This window comes from Lissotriton helveticus, chromosome 10 (assembly GCF_964261635.1).
Source record: "Lissotriton helveticus chromosome 10, aLisHel1.1, whole genome shotgun sequence".
In the NCBI taxonomy this organism is placed as follows: domain Eukaryota; kingdom Metazoa; phylum Chordata; class Amphibia; order Caudata; family Salamandridae; genus Lissotriton; species Lissotriton helveticus.
This window is the reverse complement of record NC_136071.1, coordinates 916,074,506-916,093,669: the sequence shown is the minus strand read 5'-3', so window position 1 is coordinate 916,093,669 and position 19,164 is coordinate 916,074,506. Positions and strand designations below refer to the sequence as shown.

Below are 19,164 nucleotides of genomic sequence, written 5' to 3'. Positions count from 1 at the left end.
AGATCGGACCCCCACGTTTAGTGTCTTTGGAATCATAACTTAAAATATCAACTTATCGTGAAGTCGGATTTTAAATTGTAATTCTGAAAATGTGACTTTTGGAAATTTGGCTATTTCTTACTTTAGCCATTTGGTGCCTTCTGACTATCTATGAATACACATCACAGGTGGGTAACAGCTGGGCTTTGTGCATTCATTCTAGACAGCCACACACAAAGGAAGCCTAGGTGAGACTGATGTACCATCTACAGCCTTATGGGCCATTGAGGGCAGGATGCGAGGGAGTAGCTGATACTTACACCTGAATAGGCTGTGTCCTGTTTGCACACAAAATACTGCATACCCCCTGTAGTGTACAGAGCCAGGGCAGGGAGAGCAGGGACTCTGTGCATTCAAAGATATCTCTTTGAAGTCTCCCCCACTTCAAGGGCGCAACTGGGTATAACTGCACTTCTGAACCTACCACTTCAATACACTTCTGGACCAGTGGATGCACTGCCGGGAAGAAGGACTGTTGTGCTGCTGAAAGGACAGCCACTCTGCTGGACCCCTACTCTGCTGGACTCCTGCTCTGCTGTGCTCACCTGCTGCCTACTGCCCTCCTTGCCTGGGGGTGAGAAGGACTAGACTTGCATCTCTCCAAGCCAGAACCAAAGTGACTTCAAGGGCTTGCTGGCTTCCCTCTTGTTTTGAAGTTTCAAGGACATAAAAGACTTCCAACCACCCTGCTATAGCACCTCGACTCTGCCATCTCTATTTCTTGCTCTGCCAAGTGGTACCAACCCAGTCCTGGACCCTTGGAAGTGGGTATAAATTGCTGCTGAAGGAGAAATCCACATATCAACGCTGTTACATTACTCAGAACCTGAGTATCTCCCTGGACGATGATGCATCACCACTGTGCAAGGATAAGGTGCATCGCTTCTCTGACGAATCGAGTTCGAGTGCCTTGATGCCGATGCATCACCTTCGTCCTTTGCATCTCAGCTTCGACGTTAACGCAAACAAGGTACGTTGCAGCGGGCCAAGTTGGTCCCTTTATCCGACTCGCACTCATTGCAGCAGGCCTGAACTTTTGGATTTGACCTGGTCTAGCGCAGCCAGATAGCCACAGTATGCACCTTATCCTTTTAACCACTACATTTCAGTGTATTCTTTTAAAATGTATAACTCTAGTTATACTCTTTGGAGTTGGGTTGTTTTGAGCTTGTATGTTTAATAAATTAAGCCCAATTGTCCTAACTAGGTGTGGTATCTTTTTGTGTGGTGTTTTCACAGTTTTACTGTTTGAAGAGTTGCACAAGTACTTTGCACATTACCTCTTAAGTTAAGCCTGACTGTTCTGTGCCAAGCTCCCTGAGGGTAAGCACAGGTTAATTTAGGGTGTGCATCTAAAGTACCCTGACTAGGACTGTGGTTCATGCTTGGGCAGTGTGCATACATCTGTCAACCAGAAACCCAATCTCTAACAAGGCTCATAATAGGAACCAGGATAATGTCTATAGTAGCAATCATTGTATATTACAACCACAGGTTTTTGTCCAGCTGTCATCTAGAGTCATCTCTTCAAATTTGCTTTTGTTATGAAAACGGGGCAATGGCCTGTCACCAAATATCTTTGAAACAAGAGTCACAAGAAGGGACTCTACTGTCTTTTCAACATTGCCAAGACTTTAGGGTTCTTCATTTGTATTTGTTGATATGATGCCACCGAATGGTACTCTTCAGGAAGTATTTCTTTAAACGTTTTGCTTTTTCATCCTCGGATTTGCTGATTCTCTTGTACTGGCCTCAGGGCTTTGGGCACTTTCCCACTGTAAATGCAGGGTGGAAGTGTGTGCACCCTTTCCACACACGTTAGGAAGTGGTGCTTCCCTGATGTTTTAAGCATGTCACAAGTCTGCCATTGTATGCCTATGTGCTTGTTTGCACTTATCGTGTTTTTAAACTTGTGTCCACCCTGTCATTGCAGGTCTGTGTGTGCGCAATTGCACTTATGGTCAGGTTGGCCTTTCTAAATCACTGGCCAACCCTGAGAGGACCTTTCACTACCACTAGAGCACACCATTGGCACATCTTAAGGGGTGAAGTGAGTGGTAGGTGAAAGGTCAGGCAGGAACATGTGTGTTTCTTGCCTAGGAAGTGAGGAACACACGTGTTTCCACTACTTATGAGGTTTGCTCTTCCCATAGGCTAACTTAGGGAAATGGTTGAAATTTCCTCAGGCTTCAATAGTGGATTGCAGTAGAGAGGCCTCATAATGTTTCCTAGCATTGGATTTGCAATGACAACCCCTTTCCTGTGGTAAAAGTGGTTTTGCCATTACTAGCAGAGAAGTGCCACTTCTAGAAAGTGGGTATTTCTCTGCTCTACAAATCTTTGTGTGCCTTTCAGTTTACTCCACACCACACTGGTAGCTGGGGGAGCACATATGGTCATTCTTCAGCCACAGCTATTAAACACTGGGCAAGCAACTGGAATGACAGACCTCTGCCATTTGAGGGCCTGGTTGGATAGATTGGAGGAAGAGGTTTTGACACTTTGCCTCTGGAAGCCAGATCATTGCCCAACTAAAGATTATTACCTGCATTCTGCAGCCTCATGGCAGACAGGACTGATCCACCCCCACCTCAAAGGCACACTACAGTATAACTACTATTGCCATACTTCATCAGGGGAGAGATACATTTGTCGGAACGTGGAACCAGAGAACCTAGACTGCATGAGGTACACTGCCAGAGGAATCTGTTGGCCACCCATGCACCCATACTGAATAGAGGCTGGCCTGGGCTGAATATCTGCTGCTGTGTGGCACCCTGAAGTGTGCCCTCCAAGGCAAGGGCTTTTTGGAGTGTCCCTGTTCTGTAAAGGTCTCAGGGACATCAAACATCTGTTACAAGGGAACCACATCCTCTACTTGTAACACCTGGAGTGCGGTGCCCTCTTAGATGCCTAGCTTGTCTGCTGGATCTTAACTGGTAGATTGGCATGGGTGTGGGGCTAAGAATTGTGACCTGGAGACCAGATTGCCTTGTGCAGAGCCCCAGAAGTCTTGCCCGTATCTAAGGTGTGTGGCCTCTGCATCTAGGGACCTTACCAGGCAAAAGCGTCTTGTTGCTGGTGAGCAGATTTACTGGTCGCAGGATCCAGCGTGGCCCACATCGTTGATCATGCTGCATCTCTCTGGTGGGACATGTCGACTGTATGCTCATTGCGTGCAGTGTCCGAGTCACAGTTTGTGACCCTCGGAGGTGGGGTTGTAACCGTAGTAGTGTATCATTTTACCTTGTGCGGCATTGCTAATCTTTCACCTGTGTGTGGGACCAGAATTGCCTGATATGACCAGTATCAATGCTCACCAGACATTGTGCCTCATTTCCAGGTAGGTACGGCCTTGGTGACTCTTTGTTGTGTGTGACCGGGATTGTCTGATGTGACCCATATCAACATGCACCGGACATTGTGCTTCATTTAAAGGGAGGTACTGAGAGTGCAACTCTTCATTGTAGGAAGTCAAAATTGTCTGATGTGACTCATGTCACTGTGCACCAGATGTTGTAGCCAGATTGCCTGGGTGCAACTCTGATCGATGTGTACCTGATGGGGTGTCTCTTCCTTCCAAGAGGTTCACCTGCTTCATTCCTCATTCATCGATTATTCCCTTTTTGGCCCTCAGTGCAGCTGACCAACTGCCCTCTCCTCACCTGGCCCCCAATGACAGTGTGTTGTCAGGTAGTATTACCCGGCTTGGGCCTGGGTAGTGAAAGTGATTGACCCGGCTGAAGGAAACCTTCTGAGAGCAATCAGAAGAAGGTCAAAAGACTCGGTGACTCCCCCTGTGCTTAGCAGAACTGAGCTGGTGCTGGAAGACCCTTGTGCAGGCACTTTTGAGTGACCGACTATTGCACTCATCCTGCTTCTGCTTTGCATCCTGTGGGTGAATTTCCAGAGTGGGGGCCAAATCCCCATTTGACAATTGGGGGCCAAATCCCCATTTGACAACTGCCTCCTAATTACTTCTACTACCTACCCCCAACTGCTTCCTGGGCACCCTGACTAAGTGTGACTTTGGCAGCATGCTGCCTAGTATCCGGGGTAGGCTGGTTATCTCGAATCTGTGGGTGTAGGGTAGTCACGGTGAGGTGGAGGGTGGAAGGAGACTTGGACCACAGGGTCTGCAATGTGCTATCAATTGATCTGCTGGGTATCAGTTGCACTACATTACGGTGCTGTGTGCTTAAGTGGGCGAGCGCGTTCCCTACAGACCTGCCTAATATCTGTTGCACCACGTATTGGTGCTGAGTGAGTGTGTGTGGGAGTGACAGTCTGCATACCACCTGTGAGTAAAGACACTGGCCAGTGGTGTTGCCTTACACATTGAATTCTTGCCAGAAGAACACTATGCTTGACATTGGTTTTACCCCTGCGGCCTCTGCCCGTGGTGCTGCTAAAGTGTTATAATTCTTTGCATGTACATATTTCTAATATCACTGTGAGCTGGATGGCACCCTATAACTGTGTGGTATCTAATTATAAGAATTGCCAGGATAGGCCTAGGTTCAACAACATGTTGCACCGCATAAGGGTGCTGAGGGGTAGGAGAGGATCTGTGCGAAGTGTGCCCAATAACTGGTGTCATTTCAACACGGTTGGGCTAGTAGTGCTTGTGATGGAGCGAGTTTCAGAAATGCATTCATTTCAGCTCGTGAAGTTACACTTCCATAATTAATTAAAAATATTAATGATGATGTATGTTGTGTGTTTACTAAATCAACCTAGATTAAAGTTGCATTCACGAATACAAGGGATTAACATAATGTGCTTTATGTTGCAGCAAGTACGTTTTAAAAATAATTTATTAACTTTGTTTTAAATAATGGCATGTGCCTATTTTATGTACGCTTTTGTCTATGTGGTGTCTTTTTATTTTATACAGGTATGCGGAGAATCCTGCTGGACTAAATGAAGAATGGTAGATACAAATGCTGCTTTATTTGTTTGCTTCTGCTAGGTAATATAGACTAATGGGTTAATTATTAGCAATGGTGGGTGGGTAACAGAACGAATTTCACTTCTTGCATTAATTATTCTTTTATGTTTGTTTATACACTAGTTAACGTGAAAGCATTTTTGAGGTCTAGTGCATTCGTGATTGAGAAATATTCTGCTTGGAGAAAGCAAGAGTCCAAATGTGGTCGAACTTCCCTGCCAAAATATTGACGTGATGAAAAATGAAACGTGATGGGCTGACTGTTCTTTAGTCAAGCAAGGCCAAGGCCAGGAACCGGCAGTGGAGAATGACAAGTCGAGGAAGTTATAAACTCTGTTATTATAATGTTGCAAACTAGAGGAAGCCTCGCATTTCGAAAAGCAAAGGACAATGGACTCTAAGCAAGAGACGGAACTAAGGTTCTAAAGAATGAAATGACATGATGGCCTGTCACTTGACAGCCAATCAGACACTGACTTGAGCAGAGAAATATACATTTTCTTAGATTAGCTTAGCGTAGAAAGGTATAAAAACTCTTCCCCCGGGGAAGAGAGTGCTGTTTCTTGCTGACCTTTAGATGGGTGTGTCGTGCTGACTAACTTCTCTTGGAGCACGTAAGAGACCCTAAAGACTTTTAACCTTTATTCTTTTATGTAGCAAGTGTAGCCAGGAACTTAGAAATTTAATGATGCCAAACTGCTATTTTCTATTTGAATTATGTTTTTGAATTTTACTTGCAACCGTTATTACCTTTTGCAAAGACTTTAATAAAATGCTTTAATAAAAGATTCTATTGCACTTTCTAAAATAATGGTTAATAAATACATTCTTTGAAAAACAAGCTGGCCTTGTTATTTCATCGGTTTAGGTTACCATTAGCAGATCTTTTCGCCACAGTGGCTTAATTAATCGTAGGGTTTGTTAAAGTGTGATGAATTTGTTTACTGTAGTTGTATATAAATGTATATAATTTGTGAAAAGGTTAATTAGGTCACATGATCCAGTTGGTCAAAATATGTCATGTTAGTTTATGGGCTTTTGAATAAATTTTGGTAAGTATTGTGAAGTTGGGTAGCGTTGCTTATGGCATATTTCCTATAGGCCGCTGGATCAATTTTCTGGTAGCAGAGATATGGTTGCTATGGTAACCAGCATGCTACATGGTAGTTTCATAGGAATCGATGTTTAACATATGTTGAGTTTGTTCACTTGTGTTACATGTAGTCGAACGTTTTTTTTCCTGCAGTGTGAAAAATCCTAGTTGTACCGGTACAGAGTGGTGTGACAAGAGTGAAGTTACACAGTGCATTTGATCTGTTTCAGAATAGTGGTATTAATTTATATCACAGGTGTTGTGGTCGTACAACACGGGTTAGGGATTTAGGTGTGCTAATTTGAATAAATGTATAGTGAGGTTTATCTATGAAATCGTAACTTTGAGTATAGGGACAAAGAGCCCGTTCTAAAACTCACTGTGAAAAGAGTAATAGAATATATTCAAGCTTGTGTGAAGGGTAGGATAACGTCGTTTATTTTACTGGCGATTCAGGTTATCTGTGGCTGGTTAGAGTCCTGCCAGGATTTCATGTATGTATGGTTAGGAAAACTTTCCGTTTGAAAGTGCGTAAATGATTCTGTAATTTCGTTCGAGTCCAAATTTGAATTGCTACTTTATGTGCATTCAGAGGGAAACCCGTTCGCTATTGCCTGTTTGAAGGGTAGAGTAAAAGTTTACTTTATCGGCAAATGTATATTCTGTGAGAGTAGCGTCGTCTATTCCACGTAAAGAAATTCTTGCATGTCTGTAAAAACTGTCACTTTATTTTAGAGAAACAGACAAATGGTTTGTTCTTTTTGTCGTTATTAATTGAGTTTCATTGAAAAAGACGTTCTTAAAATGGCGCTGTGAAAAGTTTTTGTGAAGGAGGGGTGAGCGCTGGGAGTGAGACGCGAGAAACCGCAGCGGCTGTGTACGTCACGCGTCTGCGCTGTGATTGGGTAACATACGTCACAGCTAGTACTCTGATTGGCTCACGTGACTTTGACGAGCTAGACGCTGATTGGCTTTTGCGGAAAGCTCCGTTTTTACTGGTTGAGCAAGGTGGTGACGTAGCTCGAACCTCAGTGGTCTGTTGGTGTGTTTCGCGCACGGATTGGCTGGTGTTGCGGAACAACCAGGAAATATTTACGAACGTTTCTGACTAAGCGGATTTGATTTAAAAATGAGATATTTTTACAAGAATGTTGAGAAAAAGCTTACACTATTTCAAAAGTTTAAAATTTTTATTTCACCTGATGTGAAAATTGAAACGCGAAGTGGTAAATTACTTCATAAATACAAAACACCTGCAGCATATATGGAAGGTGAATATGGTTATCATACTTGCCTATGGTTTGACGTTTGGAAGCATTACACTAGAGACGATGGTGTTTTAGCTTGGCCGGAAGATGGTTCATTTAACATGAGGATTTTGAGAAACTTAAGAGAAAAAATGACAGCCCTTGTTCCAAAGCCTAGACCGACACAATTCGAAGCATTAGTTGAATGGGAGGATGAGATGTTTCAACTTAAGAAGGAAGCAAATGGTTTAATTAGACCTCCTAAAACATCGATTTACAAACGAGAAACACATGAGGATAGGATGCGTGTGTGGAGACAGGCAGACATGTGTGAGGGTCTTTATGTAATAAGAGAAATGGTTTTTGGAGAACCAGGTGAAAAGAGTACTGAAAAGAAAAATAATGCTGTTGTAGAGAGTGAATCGGAAGATGCAGTTTTAGAAGAAATTTATACCGCAAATAAAAAGCAGGCCCAATCAAAACCAACTTGTTCACGGTCCACTCCGATGGTTTCTCCAGGGACCACACCGAGTGCACCTCCTTTAAATGAAGAATCACCCATGTTGTATCCAAATAATTCTGACTCTTTTGAAACTCCTGAAATGTTTGAAACAAGGACTAATTCTAGTATCTACAATGAGAGTAGAAATTTTTCTGAAACTCCAAAGAGAAGGGAAGCTCCTAGAAATTCATTGGGAGCTAGGAGAGATGAGGAAGTTGCAAATACATCAGACTATTTACGGTCAAAAGAGGAATTAATTCGGCAGTTATCAAAGGGCATGGAAGCGGTGACAGTTCCAGTAACGATTGGTCCTGTCCAGCCTGTTTTTGATAAAGGAGAAATTAAACAACCAGGTTTGACAATTCCATTAAATGCAGAAATTCAGAAAGTGGCTGAAAAGTTTTATTCGGATTTAACTGAAATACATTGTGAGAAAACAAAAATGCCTGATTTAACTTTTAATCAAGGTTTTAACGGAACACCAATGGGTGCAGAATCTGATGCTGAAACTTCAGAAAAAGCAGAGTCTAATTCAAAACTTGATGTGGCAAAATTAAAAGCAGATTTAGAGGAGTTAATGATTGGCACAATTGGTCCTGACAGTTTAAAGTATTATCGAGATGATGAACTCCTGTTCATCAGCAAAAGCATTCAAAGGGAAACAAAAAATAAATATGATCAGTTGGAAGAATTAGCTGTAGAGTTGAATTTTGATTTGAGTAAACAGAAAATTTTTGGAAAACATTATAGATTAGATTTTACTGAGAAAGACATCGCAAACTTTAACACAATGGGAAGAATCATGCATATAAAAGAGCTGATTGTGTACATCAAAAGGTTAGGTGATCTGAGTAAATGGAGAGTGAAATGGACCAAAAAGAAGGAAGACGAAAGGTTAGAAAATCTATCTAGACAGCTTCCAATGAGAGAAATTGCTGGTGGTGGATATGTTCATGTCCCATGGTCAAGACAGGATATTTTGCTTTTTACAAATGATTTTCCTCGGCTGAGAGAAAAGCCTGTGGAATGGTATCGACAGGTGGACAGATTTATCAAAGTTTCGAAAGTTCTGTGGATTGATCTGGATGGATTTTTTGACATTGTTGTCCCATCAGATCTTTGGACAGAATGTAAAATAGCTGTGAGTTGGCCAAAAGTGGAACCAGAGCGAAATAAAGAGACAGGTGCTCCAGCATCAGAGGTCATGGATCTGTATGACAAAGTGATTTAATGGTTGAAAAAGAAAATTGCCCCAAAAGAAGTTGATTGGGTAAAAATAAACAGAACAAACCAGGAACCAAAGGAGTCAGTTCATTCATTTTATGAAAGGTTACTACTGGTTTTTAAGCAGTACAGTGGCTATGAAAAATTAGATGAAAAGGATATGAGCCACTTTATTTACAGATTTGTTTATGGTCTTAGACCAGAAATTGGAGAAATGATCAGGAATAATATTGTCGGATGGCAATCAAATTCAGTTGATGATATTTTGAGGAAAGCAAAATATTGTAGTGACGAATTGGAGGTAAAACAAAAGAAATTAAAGGAATAGGCAATGTGGGCACAAGTGAAAGTGGCTGAACATCAAATCGCAAGCCTTGAGAATAAAAATGTAAATTTTGTTCAGAATCAGAATGAAAATCAGGGTCAGAGAAAGTTTAAAAATAATTTTAACAAGCCAAAGTTTAATGTCAACATTGAGGAATTAAAACAGAAATTACCTTGCTTTAATTGCGGGGAGATTGGACACTGGAAGCGCGAGTGTAAAAACCCACCCAGAAATTTTAAAAATGCATCATTAAATCCACAGATGCAGAGTGATGTGGATCTGCAGCAACAGCTACAGCGACAGTTGAACGATTTGAGTCTTCAGCAACAGCTACAGCGACAGTTAGTGCAACAGCAGAGTCAGATTCCACAGCCTCCTTTTCCTAACTGCGGGGGTGGTCAGAGGTATAACTCAAACTCTGGATTCAACGGAGGTGATCAGGTAATAAGAGCTCAAAGGCCAAATGTGCAAAATGCATCGGGATAATTTTTGATAACAGGAAACCAAGGGAGCGATTGTGATGACTGCTTCTAACGGTGCCCGAGAGAGGGGGAAGAGTGTGTAATTGGAGCCACTCTTGAGGTTGACCAGTCTGGTCCATATGTAAATGGAAAAGTAAATGATGTAGAAATCACTTTTCTTGTGGACACTGGTGCTACCCGTTCTACTGTTAGATCAGTGGAAATTGAAAACCTGCCTCTCTCTGGGGATACCATCCAAGTAGTCGTTGTAAGTAATCAGCAAATTAAAACAGATCTGACAGAACCTGTGAAGGTAGAAATTGGCAATTTTAAGGACAAACACAGGTTTGTAGTTTGCAACAGCAGTCCTGTAAACTTATTGGGTAGGGATATATTGTGCAAGATGAATTGCAGAATATATTGCTCACCAGAAGGAATTGAATTACAAACCATGGAGGAAGATGGGCTGTACAGATTGACAATGTTAATGGTTGAAGCAGAAGGAGGAGGACTATTTCCTGTATTTGATAAAGAAAATTTGCCTAATGAATTTAAAGAGACAGTCAAATCTGAAATTTGGGATCTAACAGGAAACAAGATGGGTTTAATGAGACATGTGGATCCAGTCAAAATCACAGTGAAGCAGGGAATAGATTTTCCAAACATTCCACAGTACAAAATGAAAGCTGAAACAATTGAGGGTGTTATTCCTGTGATTGAGAAATTCATTAAGCAAGGTGTTTTGAAAGAAATTGAGAGCAGTCCTTGTAATTCACCGATGATGGGGATCAAAAAACCGAACGGAACATACAGAATTGTTCAGGATTTGAGAAAGGTTAACCAAATTGTTGTTCCTTGTTGTCCAGTTGTTCCAAATCCTGCAGTCATTCTTTATCAGATTCCGCATGATGCAGAATGGTATACTGTCATTGATCTTTGCAATGCGTTCTTTACTGTTCCATTGCATCCAGAAAGCCAGGAAATCTTTGTGTTTAGGTTCCAAGGTAGGACCCTCGCATGGTGTAGAATTCCTCAAGGGTTTACAGAGAGTCCTTCTATCTTTAATGAACTGTTAAAAAAATCTTTGGAAGATCTAAATTTGCCAGGTCGATCAACGTTAGTCCAGTATATTGACGACCTCTTGGTGGCAGCAAAAACAAGAGAAAACTGTGTTACAGATACAATTACTCTTTTGAATCATTTGGCAGATGAGGGACATAAAGTGTCTCCTGCAAAATTGCAGTTTTGTAAACAGGAAGTAAAATACCTTGGTCATAGAATTGCAAAAGGAGTCAGACAGGTGACAATTGAGAGAATTAAAATGATTCAGGGAATGCAACCTCCAAAAACGCAAAGACAGGTCAGAATGATCCTGGGAATGGTTGGATACTGTCGTCAATGGATTAGTGGATTTTCAGTAATTGCGAAACCACTGCAGAGACTGATAAAATCAGACATAAAAGATCCAATTGTCCTTACTGAAATTGAGTTGGAAGCTTTTGAAAAGCTAAACAGAAGTTTGTGTGAAGCTCCAGCTCTGGGTATGCCAGATTATGAGAAAAACTTTGAGTTGTATTGCAGTGAAAGAGAGGGATGTGCATTGTCTGTGTTGATTCAGAGACACGGAAATCTAAGGAAGCCTATTGCCTACTTCTCAGCAGTCCTTGATCCAGTTGCAAAAGCATTACCAGGTTGCTTAAAAGCAGTTGCAGCAACTAGTATAAGTCTTGAGCAAAGTGAAGGAATCATAATGGGATTTCCTGTGAAAGTCTATGTACCCCATTCAGTTGAGATTCTCCTTACAAGGAGCAAAACGCAACACCTGACTAGCAATAGACTCACAAAGTACGAAAAAATTATTCTGGGATCAGATAACGTTTCGATAGCAAGATGTGTGAACTTAAATCCTTCCACTTTGTTGCCTGATGGTACTGTAACAGAAATTGGAGAGGAAAATGATGCGGATCATGAGTGCTTGGATGTTTTGGAGTACTCTACCAAGCCAAGGCAGGACATTAAAGATGTACCTTTGCCTGTTTCAGATCATGTCTACTTTGTAGATGGTTCCTGTCTGAGATCAGAAGGAGGCATTTTAAGGGCAGCCTATTCAGCCTGCACAGTTGCAGATGTTGTGGAAGCATCATGTCTTGAAGGAATTCGTTCAGCACAAGTGGCTGAATTAATTGCTTTAATTCGTGCATGTGAAAGAGCAAAGGGTTTGAGAGTTACCATAATAACGGATAGCCAGTATGGGTATGGAGTTGTGCATGATTATGGACAGCTGTGGTCTCAGAGAGGCTACATGACATCAGCAGGTTCACCAATCAGAAACGCCAAATTTATCAAAAGATTGATTGATGGCATACAGTTGCCAAAGGAAATTGCAGTAGTAAAATGTGCTGCTCATCAGAAAGGTGAGGATTTTATCACCAAAGGAAATGCTTACGCAGATGAAATTGCTAAATATTGTGCAAGAAACAATTTTGCACTTAATCGAGAGAAAAACGATGAATATGCTTCGAATTCACTAATGCTAACATCAATAGTTGAAACATGGCAGGAGGTTAAAGATTTGCAGGATGAAGCTGATGATGAAGAGAAAAACACATGGTTGAGAGCAGAATGTAGACAGCGAGATGAGGATGGAGTTTGGACTTACAAAGATGGCAGGGTAGTTTTACCAAATTGCATGATTGCTGACATGGCCAGAATGTACCATGGCCCAGGTCATATTGGAAGAGATTCGATGATTAGGCTTTTCAAAGAAACTTGGTTTAATACCAAATTTAGAACGATTGCAGAATCTCTCTGCCAAAGGTGTTTGACTTGCCAACAAATGAACCCACACAGAAAGACGGTTGTGGGAACGGGAACCATAGGACGGGAGGGTGGTCCATTCACAAGGTTACAGATGGATTTCATTGAGATGCCCAAACACAACAGGCTACAAAATGTGTTGGTGATTGTTTGTTTGTTTTCAAGATGGGTAGAAGCATTCCCCACATGTCACAGTGATTCAATTACTGTAGCAAAACTGCTTCTGAGAGAGATTATACCAAGATACGGATTCCCTGTGACTATTGAGAGTGATAGAGGGGGTCATTTTGATAACAAACTGTTGAAATTAATTTGTGAAGCATTACACATTGAGCAGAAGCTGCACTGTGCATACAGACCAGAGGCATCTGGAGTTGTAGAGCAAATAAATGGAACAATCAAGAATAGAATAGGGAAAATGTGTCTAGCTACAGGTATAAAATGGACAGATGCTCTTCCACTTGTTTTGATGACCCTAAGGAGTACACCAGATAAAAAGACAGGTTTGAGTCCTCATGATATCCTCATGGGCAGAGTCATGAGACAAGCATTTATACCAGTAGGAAAACTGTTGAGCATTAATGACAGTGCAATTTTGGAATACTGTAAGAAGCTGGCTGACGTCGTGACTTCTGTGTCCAATCAGGTGGGAACTGAAGTACAGTCAAGCGACAAAGTGCAAACCCATGATCTGAGACCTGGTGATTGGGTGAGAACAAAAGTTCACCGAAGAAGGAACTGTCTAGTGCCGAGGTGGCAGAAACCGAGACAGGTGATACTTGTGACAACAAATGCAGTGAAATGTAGAGGAATAAAAAGGTGGATTCATCCAAGTCATACTATTCCTATCCTACACCTGAAAACTCTGATGAAGAAAGTGATACAACAGATGATTCAGATTCAGAAGAAGAAGCTGAAGAAAATCCAGATTCTGAAGATCGACAGGAAGGTCGACATCTGGAAAATAAATCTGTGAATGGAGATTTGACTGAAAGAGATTTGAAAATCATTGTTGTAGACTCTGAGGATGATGAAGATCTGCTAGAAAAAGAAATAGCAGAAGAATCTGAAAAAGAAGAGGAAGAGGCAGAAGAGTCTGATCAAGTTCAAAAACAAGACCAGGAGAGTATTGAAAAGCAGAAAATAAGCTCTGAAAGCAGGAACAAGAAATCTGAAACTGGGAAGTTGAAGGTAATTGAAGAAGTAGACAAATTGCCGAGTACCAGTTGTGGAAGTGGTGTTCCTAACGGAGTGAAGCTGCCGAGTAGAGAAGTACCTGAGTCAAGAATTGAAATTTCTGAAAGCGATACTGGAGAAAGTGATGAAGATTCTCAAATAGGGAGATTGAGAAAGAGATCTTGGAGAACGGAAGTGAATGTGACTGAGCCAAAGAAGAAATTACCAAGAAAAGGTGATAATTGGCCAAGTGAAAACAAAGGTCTGAGATTCAGATTGATAAACAGATCAAAAGAGCAGGTGAATGAAATATCTAGTCAAGAAGACCCAGAAAAGAAAGTAGAGGTAGGGAAGAAAATATAAGTTGTATCTAGAAAAACAAAGAGAATTTTAAGGCCAAACCAAAAGTATAAGTCTCCTGAGTGGGCTTATATTATCATTCCACCTGTAGTTGAGATACATAGTAGCAGTCAGGAGGAGATTGAAGACAATAGTGCCAATGATTGAAGTACTAATCTGTTAGAATTTAGGTTTCTGTTTTTGGCATAAGGCTGAAGAAATTGTGTTAGGTGACATAAGGTCGAAGAAATTGTGTTTAGTTGGTAAATAGCTTGTGACGCAAGGTCGAAGAAAAGTTGTTAGAGGGTTTTATAAAAAAATTAAAAAAATTTAAAAAGGGGGGTGTTTAAAATTTTAGGTTTTACATTTAGACATATTTTTTTGAATTTTTGTTTTCTTTTTCTGAGATAAGGCTAGTGAAAATGCCTGTTGTTCTGAAGCGTAGTACTTCGAAATGTTCCATTCTTAAAAATTGCTGTAAGATGACTCTGATATGTATGCTCATATTAATTCTGCTCTGGTTAGTTTTAGCTGTCATCTTTCCTTTCGGGATCGATAAGGAGATGTACAAAGTCAATATGACAAGCAAAGCTTCAATTAGTCAAGATAAACATAGTGCAACAAACAAAGCTAACAAAGTTATTGACCACAGACCAGAGGCTCATCAAGACAGGTCTGTTGGTGATTTTTCTAGCAATACATTTTCAAGGCTTTTGGGAGAGTATGTTAAGGTTATGGGTGTCAAAGATTGCTATATCTGTGTAAAGTTGCCCACTTCTGTTTCTGAGGGAGTGACATACAATATGCTTCCTCTTACCTATGGCATGACCTGCAGTGTGATAGCTAGCTTATTTTATCAGACTGGTCGTTTGGAGTATTACTACTCTAATTACGATGAGATTTTCGCTAACCTGAAAATTGAGAAGGCTTTAAATAAACACAAACAAGCTAAACAGATGAGGGAATTCTTTTTAGTTACTAATGAACTTACCTATGAGTACGCTTACAGAAATAATTTAACCTGCAAATTGAGAACTGAGGAAAAGACTTTCCTGAACCTAGTTGAGGAGAGGAGGGCAATTTATAAAAGGAATGAGATGGTCAAACAGACCAAATCCAAGTTTTGGCAGAAGGAGGATGAAAAATTCAATGGCAAATCTTTTGACAATGTTGCAATTCTCATAGACAAACCAATTAGTGGTAAGCTTTGCATTAGAAGAGATAATGCACTTTTTGACAATTATTTTGTAGGTGCTAGCAATTGTGAGGATACTTACCAAATCATGGGGGGTTGGGGATTCAAAGGTGGTAAAGACCCAATTTTTCCTGGAATTTATTTTGTTTGCGGAGACAAAGCCTATTATAACCTCCCTGACCATTGGTACGGGACTTGTTTTGTTGGTCTTGTGTTTCCAAAAATATTTCATGTTGACAGAAATGCAGAGGGCTCATTTGAAATTAGTAATCATGTAAATAGGTATAAAAGAGAAAGTTTCTCAGAAATTTTGGGAGACATTTTTGAGGCAGTGATACCTTTAGTAGGTATTACCCTGAATGCAGGTAGAATTAGAAAATTGTCCACAATAGTTGACAGATTGTCAACTGACACAGCTGGTGGTTTCCAATTAGTGGATACCGAAGTTATTGCGATTAGATCGATGGTGATGAAGAATCGCCTTGCCCTGGACATACTTCTAGCAAAAGAGGGAGGAGTTTGTGGAATTTTACATGTCCAACACTGCTGTACATATATCCCAGATGAGAGTAGAAATATTGAAATGTACATTAGAAACATCACAGAGATGCATTCGGAAATAGTTCCCTTAGAAGAAGATGATTTTTCAGAACGTCTTTCCAAAAGATATCAGGCTATCAAAACCTGGTTTCAAGAAATTGGTGGTTCAGTTCTTGGCAAAATTCTAACACCTTTGTTTGTAATAATTTTTGTGATAGTCTTGTTGAAGATCAGTTGCATGTTACATAAGAGGAAAAAGTACATGAAGGAAAAGAGAAGAATTTACAAAATCAGAAAGGAACACGAGAGGGAGGTAGAGCTGGAGGAGTTTCGTAGAGCTCAATATGATAGTTGCAAAGATACAGCTGAAGCAAGTCTTTAGAAATACTAACACAGTGATATCAAATCATATTAATCGTAGATTATTTGCTAAATTTTGGGTGTGGTGTGGTGATTTTGAAATCACCAGATGAGGGAGTTGATGGAACGAGTTTCAGAAATGCATTCATTTCAGCTCGTGAAGTTACACTTCCATAATTAATTAAAAATATTAATGATGATGTGTGTTGTGTGTTTACTAAATCAACCTAGATTAAAGTTGCATTCACGAATACAAGGGATTAACATTATGTGCTTTATGTTGCAGCAAGTACGTTTTAAAAATAATTTACTAACTTTGTTTGTCTATTGTTTTATTAATTGCGGCTGTTTTAAATAATGGCATGTGCCTATTTTATGTACGCTTTTGTCTATGTGGTGTCTTTTTATTTTATACAGGTATGCGGAGAATCCTGCTGGACTAAATGAAGAATGGTAGATACAAATGCTGCTTTATTTGTTTGCTTCTGCTAGGTAATATAGACTAATGGGTTAATTATTAGCAATGCTGGGTGGGTAACAGAACGAATCACTTGTAACATTTTTAAGTGTGATTTATGCCCAGAAATACATGATGTTCATGTTGTGTTGATCACTGTTTGTGTTAAATCCAAAAGTTATTCACATACATCATGTGTGAAGTTTCCTTAGTGGTGCTCAGCGTATTTATTGAGAGTGAGTGCTGTGCTAATGCTTTACACTTTGCCTCTGTAATAAGCATGACTGCTCAGTGCCAAGCTACCCAAGGGTGAGTGCCGCTTATACAGTGAGTGTAATCACCAATCCCTGACAAGAGTGATCGGTTCTGCCTGGCTAGGGCCTTGCCTCAGCTAACTAGAAACTGCCAGTTCTACCAATATCTACCTGAAGGAATAATGAAAGTGGAAGAAGTGATGTTTCCTTTTTTGCAGATATACCCCAGTTTCTGAGCACACTCTTTATTTTCCCATTTTGCTCCTTTGCCAGGATTAAGTGTGACGCAGGCTTTTCCGGGAGCTGCAGACGGGCTTCCTGAAGAAAAGACAAGTGCAAAAAAAATGATTACTGATCAGATTAACAGTGCAAATGAAGCTTAGAAACGCTATGCTTATGCACATTAGGAATGACATACATTAGAATGAAAAGAAACCTGTAAACGTTGTGCCGTCACATTTGTTTCTTAATCATGGTACCCCACCACCTGAGCGCTCTGTTCTCTTACCTTATCAATGACTCTTCTTTAAATGGATGTCCTTTCAGATGCATGTGTATGCATTGTTCCTGAGACCATGCACACCTTTTTGAACCACCCCAGCAGTCCAAGCATACTGATTCTACAGCAGTGGTAAACTAATTGAGTGAAACTTAAACTCTTAATTTGCAGGCTTATTACTTAGATTGTTCTCCCTGTAATAATTATTGAATTCCTCAGACATGTGTCACATGCGCAGATTACTTACTGGAAATAATTACTCCCAATCAAGGTCTTCTACATAGAATGCCTGACAGTGTGAGGTGAAGCCTTGCCTGGGAGATATAATTAGAATTCCTAATACTGTAAAAAAAAAAAGAATTCTTACTTTCTCCTGTGACTCTTTGGTGGTGCCTCCCTTTCTAGCCACCATAGAAGTTGCCAGCCCCCCCCCCCCACATTCTGAGTAATACCGAGACCAATTGTGGACGGATATGGTTTGGGGGAGAAAGAGAACACCAAAAATGTGACAATGATGTCTTCACGTGAGAACGAATACCTATAATTACTCCTGACATTAACTTTTCCTCATCACCATCCCAACAGAGAAAATATATATATATATATCAACCCTGCGGAAGACACAGAGTGAAACAAAAACGCTTCCTGAGATTATTGACAAAAGTGGTAGACTAAATGGACACCTTTGAAAGAACCTTGGACCTAAACCTGCAGAGTGAAAACCCACCATCAGGAGGACCCTTGTTGACCAACCCTGAATGTATACTGATTATTAGGCACCAGCAGGGGCATAATGCAGGCCACTCCAGCCCTTGTGGTGCAGGGGGGCGCTCAGGCCTCCAGGACCCCCAATTCGCCATGGGGAGACCCGATTCAGTCAAAGACCAATGAATATATGAGAGATATGAAAGACTATGGGGAAGTGCTTAATTTGAGTCTGTGGTTTGTGGTGCTCGGCACCGGCACTTAACTGTCAACACTTGCACGTATGAGAGTCTTCCAGATGGTAGTGATGTTTGTGTAATATACACATGAGCACAACAATGATTGTTTATTAATACAATATAAATTACTACTACCTGCATCCCAAACTATTACTGTAGTTTTGGGAACCTGGAGTATTCTGAATTGCCACACTTCTAGGAGTCTGAGGGTTAGTAGTTGTGTTGGTACTGTCATTGATTGCAGTCAGGGACAATGGATGGTGCAAGCTACAGTGGCCTCCTGATAAGGAATCTGACCCTCTTTTTTCTGCAAATTAAGCACTGGCACCCCATATCTGCTTCTGCATCACCTCAGCAATAACCAAAGACTACAAAACAACACACCGAGATCGCATCAACAATCACAAAAGTGGAATCGCCATCAAAAGCAAGGAAACCTTCCTCTGCACCAACACAGCATACAATGCCACCCCAATCATGGAGCATTTCATCTTCCAACTCCACACTGATGGCAAAACCACCAACAGAAGCACCCTCACCTACAGCCTGCCAGGACTCCACCACAGCTACAGCAACACTATCCCTGACTTCATACCCCCGCTCGCCATTGACTCCAATAACTACATCTTCCTCGGAGACCTCAATTTCCACTTAGACGACCCAGGCAACGGCAAGTTCGCCAGCTTCATTGAAAGCATGAACACCCTCAGCCTCACACAACTAGTTACCAACCCCAAACAC

General features: G+C 40.9%; 1 protein-coding gene across 1 annotated transcript in view; it reads right to left on the bottom strand.

Moving 5' to 3' along the window:
• The window catches only part of LOC144784640 (macrophage mannose receptor 1-like), a 765,034-nt gene that overhangs the window by 552,525 nt on the left and 193,345 nt on the right, over nucleotides 1-19,164 (bottom strand). Inside the window, exon 6 of the mRNA XM_078663569.1 lies at nucleotides 17,152-17,298. Coding sequence (XP_078519695.1) covers nucleotides 17,152-17,298 — 147 coding nt within the window. The remainder of the gene's footprint in view (nucleotides 1-17,151; nucleotides 17,299-19,164) is intronic.